The sequence below is a fragment of the Harpia harpyja genome, chromosome 1 (genome assembly GCF_026419915.1).
Source record: "Harpia harpyja isolate bHarHar1 chromosome 1, bHarHar1 primary haplotype, whole genome shotgun sequence".
In the NCBI taxonomy this organism is placed as follows: domain Eukaryota; kingdom Metazoa; phylum Chordata; class Aves; order Accipitriformes; family Accipitridae; genus Harpia; species Harpia harpyja.
This window is the reverse complement of record NC_068940.1, coordinates 48022927-48040848: the sequence shown is the minus strand read 5'-3', so window position 1 is coordinate 48040848 and position 17922 is coordinate 48022927. Positions and strand designations below refer to the sequence as shown.

Sequence of the window (17922 nt, the reverse complement as noted above, 5' to 3'; positions counted from 1 at the left end):
ATTTCAGCAGAAATTTATTGCATATACTTTCCTCAAACATAAGTCACATCTGACTCAAGGCAAACAAGGTAAAGAATGAAATTGTGGCCTGATCTGCACACTTTTTCAAAGCAGTAGTAAGGGCACTTTTCTTTTACTACATAAGAGCGAAGTACTATCATTTCTTATAATTAAGCTCCACATCAGCAATCTCTCAGTCAGGCACAAGTAGTATATTAACTCTTTCTCAAGATGTAGAAGGACTTAGGCTAACGGCTATAAGCCAGCTGAGTTGTAAACCATTCAACAGAAACTGGTAATGTAAGAATAAGAGTGATTTTCCAAGTTAGTGTCTCTTTCTCAGATTTCTCCAAGGGCAGGACAACACCCCACGTCTAAATATCCTCACTGTGAACAAGACAAAGTCAAGGCTCAGGACAGTTTATTTCTATATGTTGTAGGTACAAAATTAAGGTAACTTCATCACTAATTATCTAAACATCACATTAGAAAAGGCTATAAAAATTAATTATGAAGTAATATGAATTTATTTGTGCTGAATCAAAAAAGTTTTGCTTAATGCCAATTTCCTGCATATCTTCTATTGTACCAATATGCAAATTCATGAGATTCTTAAGTAAGCAGTTAATAATTATCTCAACTATCTCTGAGTGATTACCCACCTATAAAAAGTTTTAATATTACATGAGGATAGTTTGCTGCTGTTGTTTCATATAATTGAAGTCAACACTGGTAAATTGATTAACAAAAATTCCTGCACAGCTAGAACAGATCCAATTCAGCATTATTTTAATTTAAAGAACTGGACCTACATGATTTTGGTGGAACTGCAAACAAAAAATTTAAGAATGGAACAAAACTATGATCAAATTAAGTCAATCACAAAATTTAACAATACTGGCTCAAAATTTAATCACTATATAGCTAACAAAAAAACCTCACTGTTTTTGGAGAAACATTGTTTTAACTTTAATTGAAGATTAACAATATGTTGAATATTGCTTAATAAGACTTGACTACTTCTAGACTAATATCAGATTTATGCCTTAAGAACTGAACTGGAGGTACACTGCTGCATAAAGAAGAACAAGAAAAGGAATTCTTAACTAAAACACTATCCAAATTCACTTGCTTCACTCCATTCCATTCTTTTAACAATGTCAAAACATGCAACTCATTCACTAGAAGCTTTCAATCAGCAGTGACTTTCAATCAGCCAAATGAAGTTCCATCACTTAGGGTTTACCAGCCCAGTAGAACATTTTAAACTATTTTATTTACTTGTCCTCAAAAATCTTGATACTTCACAGAAAGCATTTGAGAGATGCTGTCCAGGATACAAACTAGAGATCTAAACCAGCACATCTCATGCTGTGTCTAGTACACACACTGTTTTAAGACTAGCACAGCTGCCTTTGCACCACATAGCAACCACAGAAACATTAAGTACATCCTCAGTCACATTAGAGAAACTCAACTCAGATCTTTGATAGACAGGGTAATAAGGAGAGAGCTTTGCAGTTGGGTGACCAAAAATTCTAAACAAGCCTAAGATGCTCAACAACTTTCTCACTTCCCTCCCAAACAAAAATATAAACCAGAGTTATGCAAACTATACACTTCCTATTACAAGCTGATCGGGTTCTTTAACATAATCTCACCCAATAACTTGGTATTTGACTCAAATATCTTACAAAGACCCAGAACGACATACTACAGATGTGAAAACAGAAAATAATTCTGAAGATATTGTAAGCTATCAGCAAACATCAATTCATATAATGAAAGTTGAATCGTTAACACAGCAATCTCTGGTGGCGTAATTGCATGATGCCATAATAGTGTAACCTGACCTTATAAAAATTATGTGATAAAGTAGATTTATATAAAGTAAAATTTTTGTAGAGTTGAGTCTCACCATAGGTAAGGCTGCAATACAAATCATAAAAGTGCATGTTTTTTCACCTTCATGTTCTTTAAAAAAATTAAATCAAAAGAGCTTACAGTACAGTCACCTCAAGTTCTTTAAATTTTACGTCTGAAGTAAAACATGAAGACCATACAATCTGTTCAGTACTTAAGGGCTGTGACATTTTGTGGCTAGGTTAAGAGTTCACTTGGTTGAAAACCAGTGTTCAGCACTACTAATTCATGGTTTTATCATGAATCATCCTTTCTAAAAAGACCCATATGCTAGAATCAGAGCATTGCAGGACAAACCCAACTTACAGCTCTAAGATCATGAAGAAGAGTTCAGAAATACGAAAAGCAGATATATGCATTCTACATAATAGAGGCAATGACTTAAAAATTAAGTGCAATTTCTGAAAGTCTGGGCTAACAATACAGAATTTTTTAAACATAAAATGATTAGTTGATCTTCCTCTGTCACTTCGTGATACTTTCATGTTTTCACTTTAGCACCAGTGTTCAGAGACAGCAAGGAACAAATGTAAAGTTAAAGGAGCAAAGAAATGCAAAGTTCTGTATTACAATCCTTCCCTTTGCCACAAATTTTTAAAGTTGTAAGTCACAACTAACTCTGCCTACAGTGTGCTTGATTTATATTTTCATCTTTGTAGGTTTTTTCCATTTACTTTTTTTAAACATTTCCATTAGCTTTGTTTGGGATTCTAGCTAAATATATAAGGGATTTCCTTGTTGTTTCCTTCATCCCTGGCCCCTTAACAGTTTTGCTGACAGTAAGAGTCAAGTTCATTTTGCTTTTTTGCTAAAGTTCTACAACCAACAGAATACATTTTGTTTTAATCAATAAAACACTTCTAGCTATACAGGTTTTCAGAAAGTGCTTTTGTGGTTTCTATACTTCATTAAGTCTTGCAGTAAATACACCTGTAGAATCAGTTCAAGTATAAATGTAGCGTTAGAGATGCAGCCTAATGACCAATAACTGTAATGAGAGGACCATCTAGTGGTGACAGCCACAATTCACACTCTGCTATTTTAAAGACAAATGCACTGTTAATCCATGCAAGTCACTGGACTTCTCAGTCTTTGGCTTTTTTATTCCATAGCTTTAATCGTTTAATTTAGATTTCAGCCTTCTATGATGAGACTAAATAAATGGGTCCATTGATTTTCTTCATCTGTTCCTGTTACGAGAACATCTATGTCAATTCTTCCACATGTGAAAGTTGCTCATAGCATCAAATCATTAATCTAAAGACATGAGCAAGAATGAAGCTGCTAGCAACTAGGCTACACAATAGGTCTGTTTACATCACAATTCTCTCCTCAGAGGAATCTATAATACCTTTATTCTTAATACAAGAGACAAAAAAAAATCACCAGTCGAGAAATGACAGTTGTACTTGGTATGTTTTACATCTCCATCACATTTCAGCTAAACACATGTGCAGTTTAACAGACCAAATTATAACAAGGGTCGAAGATTGCCACAAACTAGCAGGGACAGAGCAAAAACTTACATTGGAGGAAGCTGACTGAGAATGGGATACCCATCTAATGGTGTGTGTTTCTGTATTTCGAACATGTCAAACAACTGCAGAGACATTCTTCCCCAGCTACCACAGTAATAGAAGCTGTGAGAAATCCTCCTCCCTAACGAAGGTGCAGAGAATAGGCACAGGGAGAGGTTTATGTAAGCACACATTTAACTACAAACAGCTGAAGGAAGCTTAGTGGAGCTTCATAACCAAACCAAAACATAAAACAGTAGTAGAGCATTTGCTTCTAAGACCTGTTCTGCTTAATTTCTGAAAATCTCCAATAGGACTCGGTCAACCAATACTCAAGAGAAAAATTTCAGGCAGTTTCTCCTTAAAAACAGGCATCCTAAAGACACTCAGCTGCTTTGTAAATTAGAGAATCAGATTCTACTCCAATACAATCTAAACCAAACTTTAATATTATGAAAACTGAAAGCTTGGTCTGAACAAATCCCTGCCTCTTCAGCCCCTGTAAGCATCTAAAGGTAACTGCAGGATTTTCAGCAACTCAGATAGTTAAAGAACTGCTGGATTGAAACAGAATGCAACTTCTGCACCTTTATGCATACCTTGCTGCCTACTTATGGAACTGTCCCCCAATTTTAGTAGCAGTCACCCAGCCTCAGACTTCTGTTCCAGCCTGTTTTACGCATCTCTTGCAACCCTACCTGCCCCATCCCACACTGTGGAAGGTTCTTGAGGACAAGAGAGCATGCTCAAGCTCTTTCCCCACAGGGTTCTCTCTAAAGCAGTGGGCAGCAGTAACCCTTAGCCAACTTCTTCACTGTTCAACCTTCCTCTTCCAAAGGAAATTGAAACTTTTCCCAAAGGAATGCACAGAGGCCACCACAGAGGCCAAAGGAGACTTAGGATGGGAAATGGAAACTATGTGCTGGCTTTACATCCCAATTTTCAAAATTGACTATGCAACCTTACAGCATCAAGAGACTAACAGAGCACTTGGCATCTCAGTTAAAGTCACAGCTGTAGTGGCCCACTAGACAGCACAGACTGCATCTGCACATGGGTAGAAATCACATTATGAATGATTACAGGAGAAATCTGAATGCCAAGAGGCTAGTATTTTATCCGAAGAAAGAGCAAGCAGTAGTGAACTGATCATTTTTGGCAGTACCCAATAAATTGACAGGCAACTGTTTGGAAGCAGTCCAACAAAAAAGAAACAGAAAGTTAACTAGAACCCAAATAACTGTTCGTCCCAAGAAAGGACAGAAAACCCTCAAGAATGTGTTAGAGGACACCAGTACAAACTAGTGTACACAAACTCAATCCTATTTTTCTTTTGCCAGTGTTAACTGGTATGACTGGGTAGAATAAGTTTCTTTACCACTGAAGGTACAGGACTAAGACCTCCATAAAAAGAAAAAAGCATAATCTTCAGTAAGAGAAATCTGAACAAGACTGAGCAACTTCATAGATGAAGTGCTCTGTGTCAACTCCTACAGCATTCTTTGCTTCCTCAGATGAAAGATTACATTCCTGGGGGGACTGACATTCACATTCCTCCCCAACACTCCCACAGCATGCTTTCCCTGTACGCATGCTTTCGTCCTGTTCAACTGACATTCTCCTGTGTCTGCTTCAGTAGCTGTGTAAACATGACCTCTAAAGTGCCTCTTTCACCTTCACATTGTTTCAAGGATACTTTAGTATAGCAGTAAGACACATATTAGTCACAGCAGTAGCAGAAGGCAGTAAATACAAAACCTCTCCCCATGTTTTGTTAGTCCGCTTCTAGAGTGGTGGAGAGGTCAGACTGTTAGCAAAGCAAGCTCAGTGCTGCACGCTTCCAGCACTGCGACCACCACCACTCTACTGAAGGCAAGAGAGACTGTTAGCAGATGCCTGGCAAGAATTCCAGAGAAGCCTATGGAAGGCAGACAGTAAAAAAAAAAATATATATTATTTATTTACAGACTGGTTGGTTCTCATCTGCAGCACAGAATATCTGCCAAAGATACACACAGATAGTATGGCAGGCCAGACCAGGACAGGCATCTGTTTAGTAAAATTAACAATGCTTGATAGACCTCCTTTCTGGTTCACTCTGGCTGGTCTTGCAAGATGAAGATAAAACCACAATACTGTCATTCATAAGCCTCAAGGAGAAGACAGAGTATTAAAGATGATACTTAAAAAATCTGAAATAGATTTACTGCAAAAGGCTAGGGGCAAGATTAAAAGCATAACCTTGACAAGAAATCTAATCAGACAGTCCAGGAAAGCCACATAAAAAGGACATTCAGTCCAGGAAATCTACAAAAAAGAACATTCTTTCATTTCCCCAATCTTTCTCCTGTGTCCATTTTGCCTATTTCTCTGATGCTTCAATATATGCTTTAGCAGCCAGCTATCAGGTACCTGAACATTCACTATAATGAGGTCTTAAACAGAAAGCTTCTTCATCTTATGATATGAACATGTATTATTTATTACATAACACAAATCTCTGCCTGCCTTGTTTATTAACATTTTTGCCACCTCAAGACTTGAGGTCATTCTTTTTCCACAGCAATAAAGACATTAATGCGAACTGGAACATGGGGAAGATGAAAGGAAAAGGAAAGCAGCTTGACATGCTGGGACAGAAGTGCTACTAGAAAACAAGAAAAGCCTGCAGAACTTACCAAAGTTCCCTCTGCTGTTCTTGCTGCTTTTTCAGGATTGGCCCTCATTTTAACCATCCTATGTGTTGAGAAGTATTTGTCTGGCTGAGTAGGTTCTGAGGTAAACATTACCTTCTGTCTCCCTAGCTTGCAAAGACATTTTCTTCATTACATCACTTGCATATGCCACAGCTCATGATAAGGTATATAAGACACAGGTCTGGCATCAAGACTGAGCTGGTGGTCAGACTTCTCAGATCTCCATAGTAAACAAACATGCATGTCAAAAATCCAGAGAGTTTATTCTGCAGAACTGCATGGTGGTACACGGGTATTTGTTTTATTCTTCCTGAACCATTCCAGACACTCACATCTCTTAGTTTACAGTTGCCTCACTACATCTGTTACCGCAATTCCACTACAGTATGTCAAGAAGCACACTACTCCCTCTTCTCAGATTTAGGAAACACTGTATTGTCTTTCTGCTGTTAAGAGGAATATGCCCATGCCCTGTACATTCACTCCTTAAGATACTCATAGCATAGATACCTTCTCACCCACATGAGTTGACTGTCTTTCCCAAGGTGGTTGTGCAAAATTAGTAGGTGAAAATCTCTTCAATCGGTATGAATTTTGGTTAGCTGAATTTAAGCCCAGGGACAAGCTTGCATTTAGGGTAAGGTATTGAAGAATATTATAGACACAGAACTGAGGGATTGTCTGCATATATTTGCCATATTGACTCAGAAGACTTTCTGCCTTGGTAAAGTGATATCACTCTGCCAACAGTTTAGGGACACTACTTGAGTAGATGACTACCAGCCCCCCAAAATTGTTGGGCAAACTTTACTTCTGAAGAGAAAGAGCTGTCATGTAAAGCAAACCTAAATGCTTCCAGATTAGAACACAAAAACATTCATAATTGTGTCACAAGTTCAAAAAAGACTGATAACTATTAAACTTATTCAAAACTACAAACGCACCATAAATATTATTTTCCACTGTTATGTTTTTCCAAAGAAAGTTAATTTTTTTTTAAAAAGTCTCCATTACATATCTTCAAAGACACTTCATATTTTAGGTTCAGAGAATGAAGATGTTAACTATTTTCTTTGTCCAGGATAAGCAAGTTGCAGAAAAGCAAAACAGAATTAAAACATAGAAAACAATTATTTTAGATGTTAAAGTATTTTACAAGGGAAGAGCCAGGGTTTTTGTAATGTTTTTTAAATTAATATTATCCTTGTAAATTCATATCCAGTTCAAGACGTGAAGAAACAACTATTCTGCATTTAATATTCTTTGCCTCATTTTAATTTCAGTTATTTTCTATATGCATCACATAAAAGGTACTATCATTTATAGAAAGTTGGTTTCCTCTAGGCAGCAGCATCATGTTGCCTTTCAAAATCTAAGTTAAACCTCACTTGTTCACAGTTAAACAACTAATAATAAAGAATATGCAACAAGGAGTTTACCTTTTACACCACCAAATGGACCATAAGTCATATTACAAGCTGTTCTCTGAAGATTGTGCTCATACATCAGTTTAATCTGATACTGGTTCCCATGTTCCACATTTCCCAGAGTTCCTACAAAAAACAAAGGGTTTATATTTACATCTTTGATCCATGCAATGTGGAAGAAGTAAAGGAGTACCAGTTCAAACAACCTGTAAAAACTATAACTTACTCCTAGTGACTCTGAGGTATGAAGGCTCACACTGCTGCTTTCTTTAAAAAAATCACCAAGCTACAAAATTCCTAAAGGCCAGAACCAGAAATAAGGTCTCATTATATTAAATATGGTATAAAGACTTAATGGGAGGCTGAGATTTTGTTACTTAAATGTATTTTTCTTCATGTTAGGCACAACTCTAAGATCAGAAAAAAGCCTGCTCAAAGGGGAATTCTTATGATTCTGTAGTTATTCAGTGAATATACCATATAGAACAGCCAGCCTCAGCTGTAACAGTCTTTGCCTCAAATCAAGCTGTAGCTTGTCATTAGCTATAATTTGACAAAGCTATGCTTAGGGCACATTTATCACTTGCCTTTGCTCTGTCTGAAATTCAATGCAGTGATCAACAATGCAAAGATAAGAAACAAACATATGGCAACAAAAATAATTTCATGATACACATCACATTCTCTGAAAAGGTCTGCATGAACTTTAATTTCCTGACTCTTTCAGGGAACTAGCAGATATTCAAAAAATCTTTCTAAAGAAACTAGAAAGTGTCTTAAAAAAAAAAAAGTTTCTTAAAAAAAAAAAAGTTAAAGCTCCCCTTTTGATAACCAAGTCTTTCCTGCACCCCATGAAGAAAACGAAGTTCTCCATCATGTAGAGTAACCCTTAAGGACTAATACTAGCAAGCAAAAAAAAAACCTTTGAGAACAGTCACATCAGCAGGGAAAAAGGTGTCTCGAGTGAATGTTATCTAAGCTAAATCCTACCACAGCTTTAAGTATACAAAGATTATTCTGACACTATCTTAAACAACATGCTATGAAAGATTTGTAGCTTATGCTAACCTTTAGGCAATTTCTCCAACTAAAACCCAATATAGCTTTTAAGCAATTATCCCTAAAGCAGGCCCACATCAGGGAAGGGCATGGAACAGACATGAAGAAAAAAATCCTGGCTAGATAAGTAACTAGCTAAGTAGCAACACCAGAGGAAAAACAAGGTAGAAAGTAGTCAGTCCCTGTATACTGACTGTAATACAATATCCAGGCCATACTTTAGTCAGCCCTGAAGGATGCTTTCATTTGTTGAGGAAAAGCAACATAGTTATTTTATTATGAATAACAGATATGGCAACATTTATAAAGCAAGTTAAGATCCCACTTCATGAAAGTATAATTTGCCATGGAAGCATAAAGAAATAATAATTATTTCTCAAAGGAGCTTGTTCAAAAGTACCTGTTCAGATGACAGAAATTACCATTACAACATGAATGCTTACAAATTAGTATGAAAAGTCTATTAAAGGATTGTAAAACTTTATTTTTGTAATTACTTAAATGCTTAAGCCATGTAGACCAAACAGCAAACTATAACTAGAAAGGAACTCTAGACTGACGTATTGTTGTATGCCATTAACACAAATTTTAAAATAAATTTTTTTAATAGAAATTGTACTGGTAGACTACAATCCTAAGACATAGCACTATTACAGAGAAGGGAAAGTATGAAAACTGCAGTACATCTCAAAGTACCACCCCTCAACAAAGACCAGTTTTACACGTGTCTCCAGATAAGATAACTAGAAGGCAAAGAGAATCTGGAAAGTGAGCATGTATTTGTTACCTATCTGCCTAGGCTGTGAATAGGAAGCAAGCTGCTCCTACAAGAAAACCATGCTCTTACAATGAAAGGAGCCACAGCTGTCCCTGTACAGAGAAAATGAACAACGTATAGTTGTCTATTGAATTTTGAAGATGGGTGTACGATCAATAGATCTCTTAAATCTGTGCTTTGCTTTAAGCATATATTAGAATTCAATGCACAGAATACATATTTTGTGACTTGCCTCTTTACATATACAGAGAACACAGCATTTGGAATTTCCAGACAAAGGCAGTTGAAGAAAGAGGATTTAAGAAGAAACATAGTAGTTTCACCTTTTTACCTGTATTAACCTCCTATCTTCTCTTGGGCTACATTACCAATGTTCTGGCTTTCTATGAAATTATCTGGATTTTTGAGTTCAGAAATAATTGTAATTGTTTCATTTTTAAAGAGCCAAGTAAGTTGTCATTAAACAACCATTTGTTCATTAGCACCCTGAACAGTACCATCCACTCCTAAAACTGCAATGAGAACGAGTTGTTCACAAGCACTACCAATCACAGACCATCACACACATCACTGCATCTCAAGCCCTGAGCAGATCAGCAAATCTCTGTTAACCATCGGGAAAAATCTAGACCTAATTACTAATATTTCCTTTTCATACATGAGTTTGAGTGAGAGAACATGACTACAGCTCTTCAGGGATGATGAGCAAACACTGTATATACCAAGTTTAGCATTACCAAGTTTAGTACTAACCTAATCCAAACTTTAAAATACACTTAAAATCACTGGAAAGCTTGTATCTGTAAACTAACCTGAAACAGCATATACACAGAGTTTTCGGAAATGCAACACAGCCAGATGAAGTCCTTCAGTACCACTGTAAAGAAGGTTAAAAAAAGCACTGTTTTCAGATAAATTCCAAGTACAATGCATACAGGATAAAATTCAAGTAACATGTTGAAATTACTTTCAGGTGTGGAGCCTTTGGTCTCAGAGCACACGTCTTTCCCATGGTTAGTACATAGTTAATGAATTCTTTAAGAACATATATTTAATTGGCTGTAAGAGAATCTACTTAGGAGAACTTTATTTTAGATATTAGTTCTTAAAGGATTCATTTTAATTTTGAAATTAACTTCTAATACTGCAGCATGAACTTTATTTTAAAAATGAGAGAAAAACCTGTACTAACTTTCAATATGAGGTTTTTCCTGTTCTACATACTTCAAATAAATTGTACAAGTATCTGGAAGATTTTCCTCCACATACACATTAAGTAAAAACTCTCTCATATCAAGATGATTCAAGAAGCAGATCAAATGCATACTACAGCATTCATAGATGTGCTTAATAGTTGTCCATCTGGAAATTGAAAACCCACCCCCCAAAACAAAGAAAGAAAATCACATATAAGCCTTAAATAAACAGCAACACAGCCTGTCGTTGACTTACGAAACAAATTTTCCCACTTCCACCTGCAATATTGGTTCTCGTAACTGCACTTCCAAGAGCAAGTCTTCAGGTTGTACTCCATCTCCAGGTTTCACAGGATGTGGATTAAAGATTCGGAGATATCCCATATAACTGCCCACAATAATTTTATCTAAAAAAAAAAAAAAAAAAGTCCCCCACCAAAGGAGACTACAGAATACTACAGCACATGTGGAATTAAATTTGCTGCAGAAGTGCTTCAAAGAATACCCTAAAAAGATAGAATATTTACATCATTCAATTAATGTTGATTATGCTATGTCTTCTAGGTTAAGAGTAGCAATTAGCTTTTTTGTAAATCCATGAAAACCTGTCAGTAAAGGGTTCAATATGGCAATTATTAAGGTGGTGGCACTGACCATTGTTACTATTCCATCATTTTAGACTATGTTCACACTTCTTAAAAAGTCCCATTCTGGTTTTGAAGAGTACTTCAAACTTTCAGCTTCTACATCTTGAATTTGTGCATACACATATCACACCAGCAGAAGTGTGAAATTTTAACATTGGGACTGATGACATTTATCCAAATGCAAGCTGAAGCCAGGTAATTGCTACATTAGGTCAACAAAGCTAGGCCTTGCGGTCACCTACTCTTGAGACAGATCCATTACCTCAAAGGGGAATGCAATAGTTATATCAGACTTATTTTGGAATCAGTATTTTAAGCAAGTAGTTATTTGGTTGTTAGTGAATAACAAAAAATTATTAATGAAAAAATCCCAACAAGGTGCCTCCCATGATAACTACCAACAACTAGAGTTGGTTGCCAGTACTTATTTCCTCTAGATGTAGGTCCTCGTATCATTGCAGATCAAAATCAAAACCAATAAACTTGTCCACAAGTCAGGACAACGTACAAGTATTCCTAAACAAAGTCCACCAGGCTCTGAAGGATTGGCATAGTTCCACAGGACCCCACATCAAAAGCTCAGAACAGCTGCTTGCTTCCTCTCTTCTTCAGTCACAAAAAACTTCCACACCCAAGTCCCTCATTCAGAGAATACTGACTGTCTTCCCCACTCTCATCTTATCCTCAGTTGAGTAACAAGTATTCCATCAGCAGTAAACTAAATCCATTTTAGTTATTAATTCCTTAAAAATACTTAAGTGAGGACATTTTGACCTGTGGTTCGGCAATTGCAACTAGCTGATTCACTTTTGGTCCTGAACTCTGGAAGAAAAAGAGCCTAGTCTAAAAACAAAGAGAAAATATAAAGTTGAGAAAGTAAATAAAACAGCAGACTACCACTCCCACGACACTGTTTAAGTCATGCTTTTATATCAGTTACATTTTTGTCCACTAGGAAAAGACTATTCAGAACTCTGGCAGAGTTTTGGGGGTTTTGATCACAGGTCAGTCTACACAAGACCAAGCCTGCAGGCAACAGATGGGCTACACTTGTCCCAAAGGGGGAAAAGGATCTTTGCACAGGAGTTAGCAGGGCTCACTGAAAGAGCTTTAAACTAGATGTGAAGGGGGAAAGGGATAAAACCAGGCTCACTAGAGATAAGCCTGGGGACAGGTCTCCAATGTTTGAGGGGACAGTGTGCTAGCAAGGTCCTTTGGTCTGCTGTCTCAGTGGAGGTAGGGGATAGAGATCCATGTGGCGGCAAAGACGCAAGGGTTAAAACGTGTTAGAAACCACGGAAGCACCTGAGAACGGTCACATAGGAACTAGGACTTCTCTCCCAAAAAAGGTGGCCAATGCCATGCCATGGGCCAATGCCCATGCCATGCATGCAACATGGGTAACAAACAGGAGGACCTGGAAGCTATTGTGCAGCAGGAAAACTGTAATACAGTTGCCATCACGGAAACATGGTGAGATGACTCACACAACTGGAGTGCTGCAATGGATGGCTATAAACTCTTCAGAAGGGATAGGCAAGGAAGGAGAGGTGGTAGGGTAGCCCTGTATGTTAGGGAGTGTTTTGATTATCTAGAGCTTGATGATGTGATGAAAGGGTCGAGTGTTTATGGGCAAGAATCAGGGGAAAGGCCAATAAGGCAGATATCAGGGTGGAAGTCTGTCATAGACCACCCAACCCGGATGAAGAGATAGATGAGATATTCTATAAGTAACTGGGAGAAGTCTCACGATTGCTAGCCCTTGTTCTCCTGGGGGGCTTCATCTTACCAGATGTCTGCTGGAAATACAATAGAGCAGAGAGGAAACAGTCTAGGAGGTTCCTGGAGTGTGTGGAAGATAACTTCCTCACACAGCTGGTGAGGGAGCCAACCAGGCAAGGCGCACCACTGGACCTGTTGTTTGTGAACAGGGAAGGACTTACAGGTGATGTGATGGTTGGAGGCTGTCTTGGGCATAGCAATCATGAAATGATGGTGTTTCCGATTCTTGGAAAAGTAAAGAGCAGAGTTAGCAGAACTGCTACCCTGGACTTCTAAAGGGCAGAATTTGGCCTGTTTAGGGGCCTGGTTGACAGAGTCCCTCAGGAGGCAGTCCTGAAAGGCAAAGGAGGCCAAGAAGGCTGGACATTCTTGAAGAAGGAAGTCTTAAAGGCACAGGAGCAGGCCGTCCCCATGTGCCAAAAGACGAGCCAGCAGGGAAGATGACCAGCCTGGCTGAACAGAGAGCTTTGGCTGGAACTCAGAAAAAAAGAAAAGAGAGTTTATGACCTTTGGAAGAAGGGGCAGGAAACTCAGGAGGACTACAAGGATGTCATGAGGTTATGCAGGGAGAAATTTAGAAGGGCCAAAGCCCAACTAGAACTTTATCTGGCTACGGCCATAAAAGACAATGAAAAACATTTCCATAAATACATTAGCAACAAAAGGAGGGCTAAGGAGAATCTCCATCCTTTATTGGATGTGGGAGGAAACATAGTGACAAAGGATGAAGAAAAGGCTAAGGTACTTAATGCTGTCTTTGCCTCAGTCTTTAATAGTTAAAGACCAGTTGTTCTCAGGGTACCCAGCTCCCTGAGCTGGAAGACAGAAACAAGAAGAGCAGAATGAAGCCCCCATAATCTGAGGGGAAATCATTAGCAACCTGCTACACCACTTAGACACACACAAGTCCATGGGGCCAGATAGGATCCACCCAAGGGTACTGAGGGAGCTGGCAGAAGTGCTCACCAAGCAACTTTCCATCATTTATCAGCAGTCCTGGCTAACTGGGGAGGTCCCAATTGACTGGAGGCTAGCAGATGTGAAACCCATCTACAAGAAGGGCCAGAAGGAAGATCTGGGCAACTACAGGCCTGTCAGTCTGACCTTGGTTATGGAGCAGATTATCTTGCATGCTATCACATGGCACATACACAACCACCAGGTGATCAGGCTCAGTCAGCATGGCTTTATGAAAGGCAGGTCCTGCTTGACTAACCTGATCTCCTTCTATGACAAGGTGACCTGCTTAGTGGATGAGGGAAAGGCTGTGGATATTGTTTATCTGGACTTTAGTAAAGCCTTTGACACCATTTCCCACAGCATTCTCCTGGAGAAACTGGCTGCTCATGGCTTGGATGGGCACACTCTTTGCTGGGTTAAAAACTGGCTGCACAGCCAGGCCCAAAGAACAGTGGTGAATGGAGTTAAATCCAGTTGGCAGCAAGTCACAAGTGGTGTTCCTCAGGGCTCAGTATTGGGGCCAGTTCTGTTTAATATCTTTATCAGTGATCTGGACAAGGGGATCGAGTGTACCCTCAGTAAGTTTGCAGACAACACCAAGTTGGGTGGGAATGTTGATCTGCTTGAGGGAAAGAAGGCTCTACAGAGGGATCTGGACAGGCTGGATCAATGGGCTGAGGCCAACTGTATGAGGTTCAACAAGGCTGAGTGCTGGGTTCCACACCTGGGTCACAACAACCCCATGCAACACCATAGGCTTGGGGAAGAGTGGCTGGAAAGCTGCCCAGTGGAAAAGGACCTGGGGGTGTTTGTCAACAGCCAGCTGAATATGAACCAGAAATGCACCCAGGTGGCCAAGAAGGCCAATAGCATCCTGGCTTGTATCAGAAACAGTATGGCCAGCAGGATTAGGGCAGCAATCATCCCCCTGTACTCGGCCCTGGTGAGGCTGCAACTCAAATACGGTGTTCAGTTTTGGGCCCCTCGCTACAGAAGAGACACTGAGGTGCTGCAGCACATTCAAAAAAGGGGCAATGAAGCTAATGAAGGGTCTAGAGCACAAGTCTTATGAGGAGTGGCCAAGGGAACTGGGGTTGTTTAGCCTGAAGAAAAAGAGGCTGAAGGGAGACCTTATCACTCTCTACAACCACTTGAAAGGAGGTTGTAGCAAGGTGGGTGTCAGTCTTGTCCCAAGTAACAAGCAATAGGACAAGAGGAAATAGCCTCAAGTTGCACTAGGGGAGGTTTAGTTTGGATATTAGGAAAAATTTCTTCACTGAAAGGGTTGTCAAGCATTGGAACAGGCTACCCAAGGAAGTGGTTGAGTCACCAGTCTTGGAGGTATTTAAAAGTCATGTAGATGTGGCACTTAGGGACATGATTTAGTAGTGGACTTGGCAGTGTTAGGTTTATAGTTGGACTTGATCTTAAAGGTCTTTCCCAACCCAAATGATTCCATGATTCTATGAATTTCTACTGAAAAAGGTTGTATACCAAACCAGTAACAGCTCAACTTTGTATAAATCCTCCTGAAAAAAAGGGACAAACTAAAATAAAAGTAATTTTAAAAGTGTATGGCAATGGTGAAATCAAACTCAAGTACCTCTACTGAGCAAAAACAGAGCTCTAAGATGAGCATGAGTGTATCAGAGAAAGATCCCAAATATTTATTATTTTTAAAAAACATACACATACAAGAACACTCCCTGACAGCAAAGATCATTCCAAATTATTAATGACTACACAGAAAAGAAGGGTTTATTCAAGCAGAGTCACTTATTTCAATGGCCCCTTATTTTCCAGGCAGAAAAGGTTGTCTGTTTTTCTAAATTCTTAGCTTATTAGCTCTCACCTTCCTTTTTTTCCTTAAGTCTTTTTAAACTACTTACAACATGTGTTTGCTCCCATGACTAACTGAAAATATTCTATTTTAAAGATATCTACCATTAGGGAATAAGGCATGAGAAAAATTACTATTGAACACAAGGGAGAATTTAGATGTTTAGAAACCTACAAATATACAAAGACAAATAGCACTGAATTTGTCTTAAGCCTACAGGGACACATAAAAGATAGCAGATTTTAAAATACCTAGCCAACTAGTCTGGCTAACAAGCTTTCAGCATGCATTTGCCAATTAAACCTGCAGCTGTATAGCTTAAAAGCCAGCAACCATGACATTCTGAATTTACCTTGTCCACTGCCACTATTATCAACATCAGCAACACAGAGACAGCCTTGGTCAAATTCTTCCTTTTCTCCAAGTATGGTGGACCACCAGTCTCTAGCTTTAAACAATGACATTCTTCTTCACTGAAAAGGAAACAAATCACTGTTAAAGTGTATACTAATATATACACAAATGTTTCTACAAACAACTTTTTCTTCATTAGCAACAACTTTCATTAAGTATATTCCATCTCTTAGCTTCACATTGCTCCAGTGTGAGATGAATAAGTGGGGGTTTTTTCAGGTATCTTTGGTTTATGGTTATGTAGTTCATAAAACAACCTTAGGAAACTTATTGCCATTAGTTTACAAATTAGTTGTGATAGACACTGCTAGTTATATGAAGAACAAGCAAAATATAACAGCTTTTTTAAAATTGTTAAAAGTCTTCTGTAACAAGCATTAAGAAAGTAATATAAGTTTTCAAAGTCACAGAACTGAGGTTTTCTCTCTTACCAAGGTGTTATCAGGAAAAAAGATTCTGGTGCAAGTCTTCTGCAAGAGAACTTATTTTTAGAAAAAGTAAATGAAGACATAAACAGACATCAAAACCTCCACCAAGTAATCGCCTTGAAGATGCCCTAGTGACACAACTAAAGAACTGAGTCAGAGAGGGCACAAATCAGCTTTTCTGCTCCCTACCTGCTGTTATTTTAGGAAGGGGGGGAGGGGGAGAGGAGACTAATCCTTTTGTAGGCAGCTTGACAATAACATTACCCTAGTTCAAAACTCACAGCTCCATGCCTATGCTCTGGCACGAGTGGGACAAACCTGAACACAGTAGACCCCACACAGCCCGCAGGGGAGGTGAGGGGCAGCCAGGCAGCACCAGCTCCGGCAGTTCTTTCCGGGAAGAAAGAAAAATGATGGGCTCACTCCTTGTTTTCCTTCGGAGCAAACGCAGCCTGCAAGCCCGCGCCTTCCCTCCTTAAAGGAAACAGTGGCCTGCTAATAAAAACATTTATTTTTTCACCTTAGGCGGTTACCGTTGTCATGCCAGCCAGGCAACCCGCTGCAGCCGAGTGCAGGCTGGCGACAGCACAGCCCTCCCCACACACCCTCACAGAGCCGCTGTGCAGCACCCACAGCACCTCCACCCGAGCCCCGCACCTCAGGAGCCGCGCCCGGACACACACACGCACCCCGGAGCGGGAGAAGAGAGACAGAGACCGGCGGGGGGTTACCTGGGTGGGAGACACCACCTCCCGGGCGCGGTGCGGTCCGACTTGCTCCGGGGCGGCGGTCCCCCCCCTTCCTCACGGGAGCTCCTCGCTCAGGCTCAGCCGCCTGAAGCGAAGCGCGAGACACAGACCGGCACCGTTACAGCTCCCTCCCCCTCGCCGCCGCCATCTCCACTGTTCTTCTCACCGCGCCTTAAGTAACAGCCCAGCCCCGCCCCCGCCCCGCCCAGCCCAGCAGGGAGGGCCGCGCTTCGCGCCGGCACTGGGAAATGTAGTTTGGGAAGGGGCGTGACGCACCGTTGGGCTTTCTCATTCCTTCCGGGGGGGGGGGCTGGGAAGAGAGGCATTCCTTTGTGTTTCCTGAGGAAAAATCTAACCTCCCGGCTGGTGCTTTTCTTTTCCAAAGCCCTCGCAGAAGCCTCTCGCCTTCGAGGCCGCCCTCTGCGGCGCCCTGCTCCACCAGCCGTCCCCCTTCCTCCCCCCCTTTTCCTCACGCGTGGTGCCGCCTGCAGGCCACGCGCACGTGA

General features: G+C 39.9%; 1 protein-coding gene across 6 annotated transcripts in view; it reads right to left on the bottom strand.

Moving 5' to 3' along the window:
- The window catches only part of BBS9 (Bardet-Biedl syndrome 9), a 326659-nt gene extending 309075 nt beyond the window's left edge, over positions 1-17584 (bottom strand). For 3 of the 6 annotated variants that reach the window (XM_052792616.1, XM_052792650.1, XM_052792643.1), the window contains exons 1-5: positions 17417-17584; positions 16178-16317; positions 10853-11003; positions 10213-10277; positions 7576-7689 (exon numbers count right to left, since the gene is read on the bottom strand). In XM_052792616.1, coding sequence (XP_052648576.1) covers positions 7576-7689; positions 10213-10277; positions 10853-11003; positions 16178-16289 — 442 coding nt within the window. In that variant the 5' untranslated portion in view covers positions 16290-16317; positions 17417-17584. Of the gene's footprint in view, positions 1-7575; positions 7690-10212; positions 10278-10852; positions 11004-16177; positions 16318-16985; positions 17320-17398 lie in introns of those variants that run through there. The other 3 variants (XM_052792624.1, XM_052792634.1, XM_052792658.1) reach the window with 3 other exon arrangements.
- Positions 17585-17922: the final 338 nt, after the last annotated feature.